A 16,203-nucleotide genomic window follows, 5' to 3' on the forward strand; every position below is an offset into this window, starting at 1 on the left:
CTAAAAAGCCTCTGCACAGTGAGAGAAACTTGCCTCATCAAAATGAAAAGGCACCCTACTGAATGGGACAAGTATTTGTACATCATACATTCAACAAGTTGTTAATATAGTATGTGTATATACACATAATTTATAAATTTCAATAAGAAAACAATGCAATTTAAAAGTGGCAGAGGATCTGAACAGATAATTCAAAAAAAGGCATGCAAAAGGCCAATAGGCACATGAAAAAAATGTTCATCATCTCATTATTAGGAAACATGAATCAAAGAACAATTGAGACATTACCTCACACTTATAAGAATGGTTATTATCCAAAAGACAAGAAACAACAAAAAAAAACAACAAGTGTTGGAGAGGATGTGGAGAGAAGAGAACCTTTATACACTATTGGTTTGAAGGAAAATTGATACAGTCATTATGGAGAGGCCTCAAAAAACTAAAAATGTAAATTCCATACAATCCAGTTATCCCACTTCTTGGTATTTACTCAAAAATATAAAAAATCCTAAATCAAAGTGATACATGCACACCTGTGGTTACTGCAGCAATATTTACAATAGCCAAGGACAGCAAACAACCTAAATGTCTATTGACTAAAAACCAGGGCAAAGAAAGATGTGGTCTATATACACAATGGAATACTATTCAGCTATAAAAAAGATGCAATCCTGCCATTTGAAACAACATGGAAGGACCTAGAAGGTATATGCTTAGTGAAATAAGCAGATGGAGAAAGACAAACACTGTGTTATTTCACTCATATGTTGTACATAAAGAAAACAAGCAGATGAACTAATTAAAACAAAAATTGAAACAAAAAACAACCACTGATAGACCAATTAGTGGTTGCCGAGAAGGGATGGAAGATGGAGTGGGTAAATCAGGACAAATGAGATCATTACATGGTGAAGGACAGACTTGGAATTTTAGTGGTGAATTTAATGCAGAATATATACACATTGATTTTCAGTGATGCACACCTGACACTTAAATAATCTTATAATGCACTGTTACTTCCATTTTAAAAATTTAAAATAAGATAAAAAAGAAATTCAGATATGCAAGTAAGAACAAGGAAAGCAAAAATCAGTTCTTAGAGCTGTATAGTCCTATAGAAACCAAATATTTAACATTTTCCATCTTACCAATGGCATTTTTCTAAACTAAGGCTTACTAAGAAAAGCAAAGATGATTTAAATCTCTGGAAAAATTACTGAGCACTACTGACAGGAATAAAGATATAACTAAAGATAAATTCAGTGAAAACATAACACAAAGAAATTCACAAATACAGACAAACTGGATGGTTTTAAAATAAAATACTGGTTACTTTAAAATGAAACAAAACCTGGATAGATTAATAACCAAAAGTAAAATGGGAACAACAGTCATGGATTTACCACCACCAAAGCCAACAAACCAACTCATGTAAGGAAAAAGGTGTAATTAGTCATTAGAAATAGATGATTATATCATTATAAAAACTCTTCTGCTACATGAAAATACAGGGAAAACCTGCTAATCAATTCTATGAAGGCAGGATAATTTCATACAAAAACCATAGAAATTAACATATACAACACACACAGACAGAGCAATGTGGACTGGGAGAATCCTAAAAGCTTATTGACACATCAAATCCATATGTGCAATAAAATAATAATTCTGTGTCACAATTAAATGGCATTCATATCAAGAGTTTGAGATAAAAAGTTAAAGGAAAAAGTACAGCTTTAACAGATGTCAAAATGACTTTTAAAATATGAAATAAAACCTTCTTGATCCAAAAAGGAACATTTACCCCAAATCAAGTTCAACCATCATAGTTAAAGATGAAATACTAGGAGTGCTTCCACAAAGGCAAGGATGACCTGCATACTACTGTTAATTTTAAGAGTGTTTACTGCATGTTCTTGGAGATATTAGTCATAGAAATCATATATAAACATTTTATACATAATACCTAATGAGAATGAAGGGTGGACAATGAGGTATAAAAAGTGCTTCAAAAAATTATGGATAAAGACCTTGAAACTGGAGGGATTACTTAATTCATAAGTTAAAGAAAAATGGAAAAAAGGCTAGTTACTCAGCAGTATGAAAGCATTTTTGTTAAAGCAGTTTACAAATAAATAAAAGCTCTTTCTCTAATATTTGTTGGCTTTTTGATGGACGCTTCATTTTCTTATATACTCTTTACTATCGATTTTTAAAACAGGAGGTTTCCTTAAGATTTGCTCTTGAATTTCGTGCTCTAAATTAAGATAAATAACAGATTTGATTCTCTATGAATTCAAAATATCAGAGTAAAGCGATAAAACACTTACTGGCATCACTGATGATTTGAAGGGAAACATGAAATGAAACAGCAAAACACTGGGCGAAAAAAATCACTCCTGTTGCAGTACCATCAACCCGCCATGTTTTTCTGTTCTAGCCTTAAAAACGGGAATAACATTCACATAACGCAAGGTGGCGCTGCTGGCTAAAAAGAGGGGGGAAATTTGCACAAAGGGTGTTGCAGATTCCAGCATTAAAAGGAAAGCCGACCAGACAAGAGTAAAGAAAACCGTGCTGACAGGAGTTGGGGGAAATTGGGGGATCCCTCCCCACAAGCACTGGTATTATAAGCTCATTTCTAAGGACTCAGTTGCCATTTCTGAGAGCTGCCTGAGGACCAGTGTTTTTAAAGGAGAATGGAGTCTAGAGCGGAGCGTGCTGGGCAGAAAAGGCAAGTCCTATTTCTTTGTGTATTTCTGGGAGTGTCTTGGGCTGTTGCGGAGCCGCTTCGGTATTTTGTGGCTGAGGAAACGGAGAGAGGCACCTTTCTGGCCAACCTAGCAAAAGATCTGGGGTTAGGGGCAGGGGAACTGTCAGCCCGGGGAGCTAGAATTGTTTCAGATCAGAACATACTATTTTTACTGCTCAATCCACTTACTGGTGATTTACTGCTGAATGAGAAATTAGACCGAGAGGAGCTGTGCGGCCCCACAGAGCCGTGTGTGCTGCCTTTCCAGTTGTTACTGGAAAAGCCTTTTCAGATTTTCCGTGCTGAATTGTGGGTCAGCGACATCAACGATCATTCGCCAGTATTTCTGGACAGAGAGATTCCCTTGAAAATATTAGAAAGTACCATTCCAGGAGCAGCATTTCTCCTAGAGAGTGCACAAGATGCGGATGTTGGAATCAACAATCTGAGAAACTACACAATCAGCCCCAACACCTATTTCCATATCAATGTCCATGACGGTGGTGAGGGGAGTATCTACCCTGAGTTGGTACTGGATAGAGCTCTGGACCGAGAAGAGGTGCCTGAGCTCAGTTTAACCCTCACGGCTTTGGATGGCGGCTCTCCGCCTAGATCCGGGACCGCTCTCGTACGGATCGAGGTTGTGGACACAAATGACAACGTCCCTGAATTTGTTCAGTTGCTCTACAAAGTGCAGGTGGCTGAGAATAGCCCGGTTGGCTCACTAGTTGTCACCGTGTCAGCTAGAGATTTAGATGCCGGAAGTAATGGGGAAATAGTTTATGCATTTTTTTATGCAACTGACAAAATTCTCAAAACGTTTCAAATAGATCCAACATCTGGCACAATTCATCTTAAAGCTGAACTGAACTATGAGGCAATACAAAACTATACATTAACTGTTCAGGCCAAAGATGGTGGAGGACTTTCTGGAAAATGTACTGTGGTGGTTCAAGTAACAGATGTTAATGATAATCCACCGGAACTGCTCATGTCATCACTTACTAGCCCAATTTCAGAAAATTCTCCAAAGACTGTAGTAGCTGTCTTTAGGATTAGAGACAGAGATTCAGGGAATAATGCAAAGTTGGTGTGCTCCATCCAAGATGATCTCCCCTTTGTCCTGAAGCAATCTGTAGAGAATTACTACACCCTTGAAACAGAGAGACCGCTGGACAGAGAAAAGCAGGCCGAGTACAACATCACGATCAGCGTCACGGACATGGGGACCCCCAGGCTGAGGACCCAGCACCACATCACCGTGCTGGTGTCCGACGTGAACGACAACGCCCCCGCCTTCAGCCAGAGCGCCTACACGCTGCTGGTGCGCGAGAACAACAGCCCCGCGCTGCACATCGGCAGCGTGCGCGCCACCGACGCCGACGCGGGCTCCAACGCGCAGCTCACCTACTCGCTGCTGCCCGCCGGCCGCGCGCACCCGCCGCCCGCCGCGCTCGTGGCCGTCAACGCCGACACCGGCCAGCTGTTCGCGCTGCGCTCGCTCGACTACGAGGCGCTGCGCGCCTTCGACTTCCTGGTGGGCGCCACGGACCGCGGCTCGCCCGCGCTCAGCGGCCAGGCGCGGGTGCGCGTCGTGGTGCAGGACGCCAACGACAACGCGCCCTCCGTGCTCTACCCGCCGCCCAACGCCTCGGCGCCCTGCCCCGAGCTGGTGCCGCGCGCGGCCGACGCGGGCTACCTGGTCACCAAGGTGGTGGCGGTGGACGGCGACGCGGGCCAGAACGCCTGGCTGTCGTTCCAGCTGCTCAGGGCCACGGAGCCCGGGCTGTTCGGCGTGTGGGCGCACAACGGCGAGGTGCGCACCGCCAGGCCGCTGGGCGAGCGCGACGCGCCCAAGCACCGGCTGGTCGTGCTGGTCAAGGACAACGGCGAGCCGCCGCTGTCGGCCAGCGTCACGCTGCACGTGCTGCTGGTCGACGGCTTCTCGCAGCCCTACCTGCCGCCGCCCGACGCGCCGCCGCCCGCCGCGCAGGCCGACCGCCTCACCGCGTCCCTGGTGGTGGCGCTGGCCGCCGTGTCGTCGCTCTTCCTCCTGTGCGCGCTCGCCTTCGCGGCCGCGCGCCTGTGCGGGAGGCGCGGGGCCGGCGCGCGCGCGGGCTCGCTGGGGCCCGACGGCCCCTTCCCGGGCCGCCTGGTGGACGTGGGCGGCGCCGGGACGCTGTCCCACAGCTACCAGTATGAGGTGTGCCTGACGGGAGGCACTGGAACCAGCGACTTCAAATTCTTAAAACCAGTTATTCCTAACCTGCAGTACCAGTGCACAGGAAGAGGTACAGAAGAAAATCCCTCAATCCGAAATGACTTGAGTTTCTGATAAAGAATGAAATATATAAATGCTGTCATCTATCTGTGAGTATATTCCTATTAAGAAATTTATCCTGAATTACCTCTAGAGGAGTGCTTTTACTTTTTTTTCAAATATTCTTAAAGTCATAGAACAAATACCTTTGCTTTAGAAAAGGATCCAACTTTAGCCCTAAGGATCCTCTACACAGGAAGCCATGCATGTGTCATGTCTTTTTTCATGCATGATGTGTAGGCTGTTACATGATAGATCCTGATCGAGATGTTTACATTATTTTTCATTGCCATCAAACTTTTTTTTTCTACTTTCCCCCTGATTTATTAGAGTGCTGTATAAGTGATTCCACTCTACATTTTAGGAGCACAGATTGTAGAGTCTCTTTAATTACAGTTTAAAAAAATGTGCTTACTATTCTCCATTCACTATTTAACACTGAATCTTAAAAGGGGAGAAATTTCAGAAATGAGCAAGTAGATGTTGGGCAGGTTCACAAAGTCACCACTAATAAATGGCAGAGCTGCATCTCTCCACCTTCTGTCCAACTCTGGAATCTTGCTATGACACTATGCACCATCATGTATCACCTGACAAGTTCCACCCTTATTAGGTAGGAACTTTTTTCTCATATTCATCTTCTTGCTCAGTCTTTTCTATATTTGAATTAACAGTGTATGTATAGTGTATCTATGTAATACACTACACAGCTTTATTTCCTTATAAACCAATAATCCAGCTTTTCTGAATCAACTGTTCAACTATTATTATTAAAATTTCTGATCTAAAGCTCAAGTAAAAATGTTGAAAGATGAATCCATGCCTTTTCCTTGTTATCTGAACACATGACCTTCATTTCACAGGCAAGATAATGGCTCTGCATAGAAATATTACATAATTTTGTTTGGTTCAGTTTAGTATTCTCTTCACATTAGTTTTGTGCAGTTGTCCCTATATGCCTTTACAATGCCTTTTCCTCTTTAATTTGAAAGTTTACTTTTTTAAGATTTATTTTTATTTATTTATACAAGCACTGGGTACAGTCAGAAGTGCAGGAGGGTGAGAGAATTCACCAGATCCAGAGCAGGGAGCAGAATAGGCAGAAGGATCGAAGTACACTACTGAGGGGGAGAAGCGGGAGGCATGAAAGGTCTGCGCGCCATGTGGGACCCTCACCCAGCGGCCAGGGATTGAACCGGAGCTGCCATGTGGGACCCTCGCCAGGCGCCCGGGGATCCAACCGGCGCAGCAGAGGCTGCTGGCAGCTTTGCAACACAGTGCTCAACTGCTTGTCCATCGGGGAGGCCCTGAAAGTTTATTTTTTAAAAGCTTCTTGTTCAATATAATGCAGTAATGAATGGGGAAGATATAAGAATAGTTTTACATGTAAAATTAATGAGAAACAAATTATCATTAAATTAATTAGAGATTCTGGGGAAATTAAGGTTCGTTACATTAATTCATAGCTGCTCTTTCTTTTTATTTATTTATTTATTTGTTTGTTTTTATACAAGCACTGGGTACAGTCAGAAGCGCGGGAGGGTGGGAGAATTCACCAGAGCCAGAGTGGGGAGCAGAGCAGGCAGAAGGACTGAAGTACACTGCTGAGGGGAGCAGCGGGCGGCAGGAGGGGTCTGTGCGCGCCATGTGGGACCCTCCTCCGGTGGCCGGGGAGCAGCCAGGGATCGAACCGGCGCCGCAGAGGCCGCGGGCAGCATCGCAACCCAGCGCTCAACCGCTGTGCCACCGGGGAGGCCCCATAGCTGCTCTTTCTTTAGTTAGCAAATATCCAGATAATTTTTTGCATAGCTCTATTCTTAATATGTGAGATTGGTAAGTCTTAAAGTAGTGCTAGTATTATGCATTACTAATGGCATATAGTCCAAGGACAAAAAAAACAATAAATACCTCACAGCCCAAAATACATAAGGTGAAGACAATATTATAGTTTTTCCAACACAGCAATGGCACAGAAAAAAAGGAGGAAGGACCTTTACACAATCAAAGAAATTAAAAACATACCAACCAAATGCAAGCATGGTGGATCTTGTTTGAAACAACCACAATGACTTTGAAAGAATGGAGAATCTGATAATAGATATTAAATAATATTAACTAAAATTTCTAGGTGTGGAATTGGCATGGTATTTTTAAGTCATTTAAAGTTCAAAATGTATAATGAAGTATTCGTGGGTAAAAATTTAGTTTGTCTGGGATATAAAAATACTGGGGAAATAAGGTGATTATGCAAAATATTGGTAATTATGAAACTAGTTGTGAGTACTCAGAGGCTTATTTCCTGCTTTGGATTTGAATTTTTTCAAATAATGTAACTTAAAATTCACTCATAAAAAGTGGAGTTAACTAAAATAGCATATCAGAATTACCACTGTTATCAGACATTATATTAGAAAAAATTCTCTAAGCCTTCTCTTTCACAATTTTGACTTGATAACTTCTGAGATAATGTGGCTCATGAATTCATATGCATTCTACTGCTGACTGAATCTTGGGTGTTTTCTAATCATGGCAATGGACTTATGTAAACGGAGCTACCTGGTGCCATCAAATGACATGACTCCTCTCTCTCTCTCTCTCTCTCTCTCTCTCTCTGTCTCTCTCTGTCTCTCTGTGTGTATGTATAAGATTAATTTCTCTCTGCCTCAATTTCCTTATCTCTAAGGTGGGCAGTTCACAGCAACCCTATCTGATAGGTACACCTATCTAGTAGGTATTACTATCTCCATTTTACAGAGCAGGAAACTGAGGGAGAGGTTAAATAATTTGTCCAAGGTATATAGTTACTGATTATTCCCATATATCGAGGCAATAAAAGTATATAATTCTAAACATTGTCAGTGATACCTAATTGTATGTTTTTAATTTCTTGTATATATCCTTCCCAGCAAGCTGGTCCATATTTTCTTTTTGCCACAAATTCAATTTGCATTATTGAAAGCAAAAAAGGCCCTACTCATGTTATTTCTCTTGTGTGGTTCTCATACGTTCCTCTTGTTTTGCCTTGGCCCAAAGGTCCTGTGATAGTGAAAGTAGTATTGTAACCTTACTTATCTATAGAAAGAATTAGGAATAGTGCATCCATCTTAATCCCAGAAAACGTAAAACCCTATGAAGACACATGGTGGCGCTGCAGGATAAGAAGGTAAAAAACCAGAACTGAGGCTGCTGCTCCAACAGCAGGCAAAATTTACCAACAAAGCCAGGGAGCCCACAGGAACCTTGGATGTCACAGAGCGAGTGGATCCTCTAAAAAGGACTACTCACCGGAATATACCCAAGATCTTTTGTATATTAAGCATCGTCTCAGATTTGGAGGTCTTTACGGTTCAGGGGAACCACCCTCGCTGGAGTCTATAGAAAGGAAGAACAATGGAGGCCAGCGGGAAGCTCATTTGCAGCCAAAGGCAAGTTGTTTTCTTCTTTCTTCTATTGGGCTTAGCTCTGGCGGGCACGGAATTTAGGCGCTATTCTGTAGTGGAGGAAACCGAGGGGAGTTCCTTTATAACCAATTTAGCAAAGGACCTGGGTCTCGGGCAGAGAGAACTCTCCAGGAGAGGGGCTAGGGTGATTTCCAAAGGCAACAAATTGCATTTGCAGCTCAATCTGGAGACAGGGGCTCTGATGCTAAATGAGAAACTGGACCGTGAGGAATTGTGTGGTCACACAGAGCCCTGTGTGCTGCGTTTCCAGGTATTGCTAGAAAATCCCTTGGCATTTTTTCAAGCTGAGTTACAAGTAATAGACATAAATGACCATGCTCCCGTGTTCCTAGACAAAGATATGCTGCTAAAAATATCAGAGAGCAGCCCTCCCGGGACTACATTCCCTCTGAAGAACGCTCAGGATGTGGATGTAGGCCAAAATAATATAGAGAACTATATAATAAGTCCCAACTCCTATTTTCGGGTCCTCACCCGCAAACGCAGCGATGGCAAGAAGTATCCTGAGCTGGTGCTGGACAAAGCACTGGATCGTGAGGAGGAACCTGAAGTCAGGTTAACCCTCACAGCTCAGGATGGCGGCTCTCCACCCCAGTCTGGTACTACTCAGGTCTACATCGAAGTCATGGATATCAATGATAATGCCCCTGAATTTGAGCAACCTTTCTATAGGGTGCAGATCCCTGAGGACAGTCCCCTAGGATTCTTGATCACCACGGTCTCTGCTACAGATAAAGATATAGGAATCAATGGAGAGATTTCCTATTCCCTTTTCCAGGCTTCAAAGGAGATTAGCAAAACCTTTGAGATAGATGCTATGACAGGAGAAATTCAACTGAAAAAACAACTTGACTTCGAAACAACTCAATCCTATGAGATCAATGTTGAGGCCAGAGATGCTGGAAGCTTGTCAGGAAAATGCACTGTTCTGACTCAAGTCGTCGATGTGAATGACAATGCCCCAGAAGTCATCATGTCCTCATTTACCAGACAGATCCCTGAGAACTCTCCTGAGACTGTGGTTGCAGTGTTCAGTGTTTCAGATCTTGATTCGGAAGAAAATGGGAAAATAAGTTGCTTCATTCAGGAAGATCTACCGTTTATCCTAAAATCTTCCTTGGAAAACTTTTACACCCTGGTAACAGAGAAGCCGCTGGACAGAGAGCTAACATCGGAGTACAACATCACGATCACCGTCACGGACTTGGGCACCCCCAGGCTGAGGACCCAGCACCACATCACCGTGCTGGTGTCCGACGTGAACGACAACGCCCCCGCCTTCAGCCAGAGCGCCTACACGCTGCTGGTGCGCGAGAACAACAGCCCCGCGCTGCACATCGGCAGCGTGCGCGCCACCGACGCCGACGCGGGCTCCAACGCGCAGCTCACCTACTCGCTGCTGCCCGCCGGCCGCGCGCACCCGCCGCCCGCCGCGCTCGTGGCCGTCAACGCCGACACCGGCCAGCTGTTCGCGCTGCGCTCGCTCGACTACGAGGCGCTGCGCGCCTTCGACTTCCTGGTGGGCGCCACGGACCGCGGCTCGCCCGCGCTCAGCGGCCAGGCGCGGGTGCGCGTCGTGGTGCAGGACGCCAACGACAACGCGCCCTCCGTGCTCTACCCGCCGCCCAACGCCTCGGCGCCCTGCCCCGAGCTGGTGCCGCGCGCGGCCGACGCGGGCTACCTGGTCACCAAGGTGGTGGCGGTGGACGGCGACGCGGGCCAGAACGCCTGGCTGTCGTTCCAGCTGCTCAGGGCCACGGAGCCCGGGCTGTTCGGCGTGTGGGCGCACAACGGCGAGGTGCGCACCGCCAGGCCGCTGGGCGAGCGCGACGCGCCCAAGCACCGGCTGGTCGTGCTGGTCAAGGACAACGGCGAGCCGCCGCTGTCGGCCAGCGTCACGCTGCACGTGCTGCTGGTCGACGGCTTCTCGCAGCCCTACCTGCCGCCGCCCGACGCGCCGCCGCCCGCCGCGCAGGCCGACCGCCTCACCGCGTCCCTGGTGGTGGCGCTGGCCGCCGTGTCGTCGCTCTTCCTCCTGTGCGCGCTCGCCTTCGCGGCCGCGCGCCTGTGCGGGAGGCGCGGGGCCGGCGCGCGCGCGGGCTCGCTGGGGCCCGACGGCCCCTTCCCGGGCCGCCTGGTGGACGTGGGCGGCGCCGGGACGCTGTCCACAGCTACCAGTATGAGGTGTGCCTGACGGGGGCTCAGGGACCAACGAGTTCAAGTTCTTAAAACCGGTTATCCCTAATCTGCAATAGTAGAGCACAACAAGTGGAGTGAAAGAAAACCTGCTGCCAATCAGGTTAGTTTGGATTTAATTACCAATAAGAATCTAATAGACACCCTTTAATATTTTCTTGTTGGTTAACTACATTGTTAACACAACCATCAATAAGCTGCTTTTAATTTTCTCCTTTTGGTTCATTCCCAATATCTATTTTCTAAAAGATTTTTTTTATTTATGCATACAGGAACAGGGGTGTAGGCCAGAGATGCAGACAGTGAGAGGATTCATCTGAAACTGATGAGGAGCAAAACAGGGGGATCCACTGAAATACACTGTTGAGGGGAGCAGTGGGTGAGACAGGAGATGTCTGCTGGGCCAAATGGGTTTAGTTCTCTGGCTGGGGATGAACTCGTGCTGCAGTGGGTGGCAACAGCTTGATGCACTGAGACTTTAACTTCTGCGCCACCAAGGAGCCCCCAAGATCTATTATGTTCTGGGGGGTTGTGGGGGAGACCCTCACTGGCAGCCGGGGAATGAAAGGGGCGCTGCCGTCTCGCAGCCCAGCACTCAACCGCTGCACCACCAGGGGAGCCCCCCCAAGATCTATTTTTAAGATTAACTTCACAAGTTTCCTTTTCCTGATATATTAGCCCAATGAAGCATTTCATTAAAATGTTTTCCACTTTGTCTTTTTATATTCATTGCTCACATTTTTCATTTTAGCTTTTTCCCTTAGAAAATGATTAAAATAATCCTCTGCATGTGAGAGATTTATGCATATAGTCACTACTTGATTTCTGTTTTTCTTTTCAAAACCTGTCATTCTTGATTTTTATTATAGCATGATTCTTTTTATAATTAAAAAATTTACATAGAAGAACTGGGGTGTTGGCCAGAGGTGTGTGGGGAGGTTAGAGTATTTATCAGAGACAGTGGCGAGCAGACCAGGGGGATCTACTTAAATACACTGCTCAGGGGAGCACCAGGCAAGACAGAGAGGTCTGCTATTTCTTAAGTGAGTTAGCTCCCTGGTGGGGATCAAACTCAGGCTGTAGGAGTGATTGCACTGAGACTTAATCCCTTGGCCACCATGGAGGCCCTAGAGATATCCATAAATTATTTCTTTAAAACGTGCTATTTCCTTTTTTTGTTATGGTGATTTATATTTGTTATGTGATATGATAGCTATCTGATCAATCTTATCTTAAAATAAGAAGTACTGTAAAATACTGAGTGTGTAAATGAAGTTTGAAAACCAAAAAAGAGAAAAATTTAAGCATCTTATGGCATCAAACAGAAATAGTTAACAATATATTGAGTGCTTTTTCTTTTACTATTTAATCTGTATTTTAAAAACCAGAGGATTTTAATGACAAACAATATAGTCCCATTCAATTGAATAAACAGTAGTAGTCATTAAGCAAATATTTATATGATATGCCTTTTATATTTAACAATAAATATACTTTGGCTAGGGCTAGCCTTTTCTCTGAACAATAATCTTCAATTTAATGTTTCCCTTGTTTATTATGAGAAAAATAGGGCTTGTTTCTAGATATTAGGCCAAAAACATTCTGTATGAGGCAGATGCTATAATTTTGTTCTGACCTTCAGCAGTGTTAGGATAGGCATATAGTGTGGTCTGTTCTCTACCTTCCTTTATTTGGTATAGAGAAAACAGACTCTACCATAAGTAAGAGGGAACTTAAAATGGAGGTCAAGCCCTTCTTTAATTCTGCCATTAATTTTAAAGCTAATGTAAGGGGGAAATACAAATGAAAGAAAGTGAACAGAAATTGCAAAGAATAAGTAATAACCACAATTCTCAAATGGCAAGGATAAAAGTACTGAAAATTGTTTCATAGTCTACTCACTAGAGTTTATATATGCATGCTTTAATACAGCTAGAATTTGGTGTCTGACTTGCCAGCCACAGATGATGAAGGCATACTAAAGTAGCTCACATGTTGTAGAAGGGACAGACTGGCATCAAACAGGAGGCAATAATATTTACAGAGCAATTATAAGTTTTAGTGGGGCTCAGAGGAAGGGAAGCCTGAATGCTTCCTTCTGGACTATATAGTGATAATTCTATTTAAGCAATGTAATTGCATTTTTTTTAATGGGAAGGAACTTTAATACAACTAGGAAACAATACAGGTAAGGCAAAAAGTCTAGTTTCTAAATGAAGCACCCAAAGTTACCCGTCCCCTCGTGGGTAAAAGTCCATTCAAATGGGATTGGCCCAGAGCAAACCCCAAAGCCTGCCACAAGTCTAAAACATCTTCCAGTGGGGACCCACAGCAAAGGGTCAAAAATAACCAGACAAGCCCGGAAGAAAAAAAACAAAATCAACATCAAAATAAAAGCTGCCATTGTCACCTCCCCACGGGTCTCACCCACATCTGTGTCACCTAGTCCACGACCAAAAGACAAGCGCAGTTTCTTCACGTGTCTCTAGGATCCACGCGCCTCCTCCAGGTCTCCTGGCTCCATCCTGCTTCCTTCCTCAGTCTCTTCTGCAGCTTCTCCTCTTCCTGCTCAGCTCCACCCTCCCTTGGGTGGGGCAGGGAACCTCCCCCTTTCCTGGGGACCACCCTGTTGCATTAACATTGTTACTTTTCACTCAATGACCAACATTTGAGTGACACAGGAGTTGTTTTCAAGGATCAAATAAGTTTTTGGAGACAAAAGACAGTAATTCCAGCATGGTTAGAGAAATGCCTTAAATTTTAGCAAGTTTTAACATTACACATAAGTCTATTAAAGTCATTTCTCTCATACTAATGAAAATACATCTATCTTAAGGAGGATATAAGTCAAAAGTATACTTATATGATTCTGTTGTGGTCACTTTACAAAAAAATATAACTTTACATAAAACTAAATGGTTTTTCATTATCTGTTATAAGATTACTTTTTTTTTCTTTTTTTTTTTTTAATAAATTTTATTGTTATATTCCCCATACAATTGCAATCCCCCCATTCTGACCCCAATCCCTCCCCTCCCACCCCGCCCCCCTAAAAGTGTCTCTGGTTCATAGTTTTTTGTTGATTTTGATTTTCACTTTCTTATAGTTATTCATTTTCCTGGTCCCTTATTTAAGTTTCTAGATTCCTGCTATGAGTGAGACCATCCGGTATTTTTCTTTTTCTTTTTGGCTTATTTCGCTGAGCATGATCCCTTCCAGCGCCATCCATGTTGCTGCAAATTGCATGTGTTTATCTTTTTGAATGCTGAGTAATATTCCATGGTATATATGTACCACATCTTCTTGATCCAGTCATCTATTTTTGGGCATTTGGGTTGTTTCCAAAGCTTAGCTATTGTAAACAGTGCTGCTATAAAACATAGGGGTGCAGGTGTTCTTTGAATTGATGTTTCTGTGTCCTTTGGGTAAATACCTAGGAGTGGAATTGCTGGATCATATGGAAGCTCTATGTTTAGTAGGTCCAGAAATCTCCATACAGCTTTCCACAGTGGTTGGACCAGTTTGCACTCCCACCAACAGTGCAGAAGAGTTCCTTTTTCTCCACACCCTCGCCAACATTTGTTGTTGCTAGTTTTTTTAATATGTGCCATTCTCACTGGTGTAAGATGGTATCTCATGGTAGTTTTGATTTGCATTTCCCTGATGACAAGTGATGTTGAACATTTTTTCATATGCCTGTTGGCCATTTGCATTTCCTCTTCAGAGAAGTTTCTTTTTAGCTCTTCTGCCCATTTTTTGACTGGATTATTTTCTTTGTTGTTGCTGAGTCTCATCAGCTCTTTGCAGATTTTTGTGATCAGTCCTTTATCATTAGTGTTGGGTGCAAAAATGTTCTCCCAGTTGGTGGGGTTTCTCTTTGTTTTTGTTATTGTCTCTTTTGCTGTGCAAAAGCTCTTTAATTTGATGTAGTCCCAGCTGTTTATCTTTGCCTTCACTATCACTGCTTTGGGTGATGTGTCTGTAAAGATGTCTTTGATGTGCAAATCACGTAGTGTTTCGCCTATATTTCCTTCTATATATTTTATGTTTCAGGTCTTATGTCTAGTTCTTTAATCCATTTTGAGTTGATTTTGTGTATGGTGTGAGGTGGTGGTCAAGCTTCATTCTTTTGCATGTAGCGACCCAGTTTTCCCAGCACCATTTATTGAACAAACTTTCTTTGCTCCAATGCATATTCTTTGCTCCTTTGTCAAAGATTAGTTGACCATAAATCTGTGGGTTTATTTCTGGATTTTCTATTCGATTCCATTGGTCTGTATGTCTGTTCTTGTTCCAATACCATGCAGTTTGATGATTATGGCTTTGTAGTATAGTTTGAAGTCTGGGAGTGCTGATGCCTCCATTCCCTTCTTTTTTTTTCAGGAGAGCTTTGGCTATTCGGGGTTTTTGGTGATTCCATATGAATTTCATCAATAATTGTTCTATTTCTTTGAAGAATGACATTGAAATTTTGATTGGAATAGCATTGAATCTGTATATTGCTTTTGGTAGGATGGCCATTTTAATAATGTTATTCTTCAATCCATGAGCAGGGGATGTCTCTTCCATTTCTTTGTGTCTTCTTCTATTTCTTTTAACAGTGTTTTATAGTTTTCTTTGTATAGGTCCTTAACTCTTTTTGTTAGATTTATTCCCAAATATTTGATTTTTTTTGTTTCAATAACAAAAGGGATGGTCTTTTGATTTCTTCTTCTTCAGATTATTGTTTGTGTATAGGAAGGCTACTGAATTTTGCGTTTCTTTTTTATCCTGCCACTTAACTGAACTGATTGATGAGTTGAATTAGCTTTTCTGTGGAGTTTTTGGGGTTCTCTATGTAATATCATATCGTCGCAAATAGTGATAGTTTGACTCTTCTTTTCCTATTTGGATTCCTTGGATGTTTCTCTTGTCTTATTGCCCTGGCTAGGACTTCCAGTATTATATTGAAAAGCAATGGTGAGAGTGGACATCCTTGTCTGTTCCAGATCTTAATGGAATTGCTTTCAGCTTTTCACCATTGAGATGATACTGGTTGGGCTTGTCATAGATGGCCTTTCTGATGTTGAGGTATGTTCCTTGTATCCCAAGAATTTCAGGGCTTTTATCATGAATGGGTGTTGCACTTTGTCGAAAGCTTTCTCAGCATCTATTGATATTATCATATGGTTTTTATCTTTCTTTTGTTGATGTGTTGGATAACGTTGATGATTTTCGGATGTTAAACCATATTGTGCCCCTGGAATGAATCCAACTTGGTCGTGGGTGAATTATCTTATGGATACCTGTTGGATTCTGATAGCTAAAAATTTTATTGAGGATTTTTGCATCAGTGTTCATTAGGAGATTGGCCTGTAGTTTCCTTTTTTGTGTGTCCTTGTTCGGTTTTGGTATTAGTGTAATGTTGGCTTCATAACCCGTGTTTGGTATTGTCCCTTCCTTCTCCATTTTTTGGAAGAGTTGTGAAGGATAGG

The 16,203-nt window shown here is 43.3% G+C and overlaps 3 protein-coding genes across 7 annotated transcripts in view; 2 read left to right on the forward strand and 1 right to left on the reverse strand.

Annotated features, from left to right (window-relative positions):
- ARHGAP26 (Rho GTPase activating protein 26) overlaps nucleotides 1-16,203 on the reverse strand; it is a 506,434-nt gene that overhangs the window by 436,162 nt on the left and 54,069 nt on the right. The window lies entirely within an intron of this gene.
- Nucleotides 2,264-6,207, forward strand: LOC119243322 (protocadherin beta-7-like). Its single transcript, XM_037509038.2, has one exon. The coding sequence runs from the start codon at nucleotides 2,700-2,702 to the stop codon at nucleotides 5,085-5,087; it is 2,388 nt and encodes a 795-aa protein (XP_037364935.1). The 5' UTR covers nucleotides 2,264-2,699; the 3' UTR covers nucleotides 5,088-6,207.
- Nucleotides 8,139-11,227, forward strand: LOC119243326 (protocadherin beta-13-like). The gene is given in 4 exon segments (XM_037509042.2): nucleotides 8,139-10,698; nucleotides 10,701-10,724; nucleotides 10,727-10,832; nucleotides 11,002-11,227. Coding segments are annotated over 3 exon segments (2,322 nt in total). The 5' UTR covers nucleotides 8,139-8,462; the 3' UTR covers nucleotides 10,789-10,832; nucleotides 11,002-11,227.

This window comes from Talpa occidentalis, unplaced genomic scaffold, assembly GCF_014898055.3.
Source record: "Talpa occidentalis isolate TD23 unplaced genomic scaffold, MPIMG_talOcc4v2.1 talOcc4.13, whole genome shotgun sequence".
NCBI lineage: Eukaryota > Metazoa > Chordata > Mammalia > Eulipotyphla > Talpidae > Talpa > Talpa occidentalis.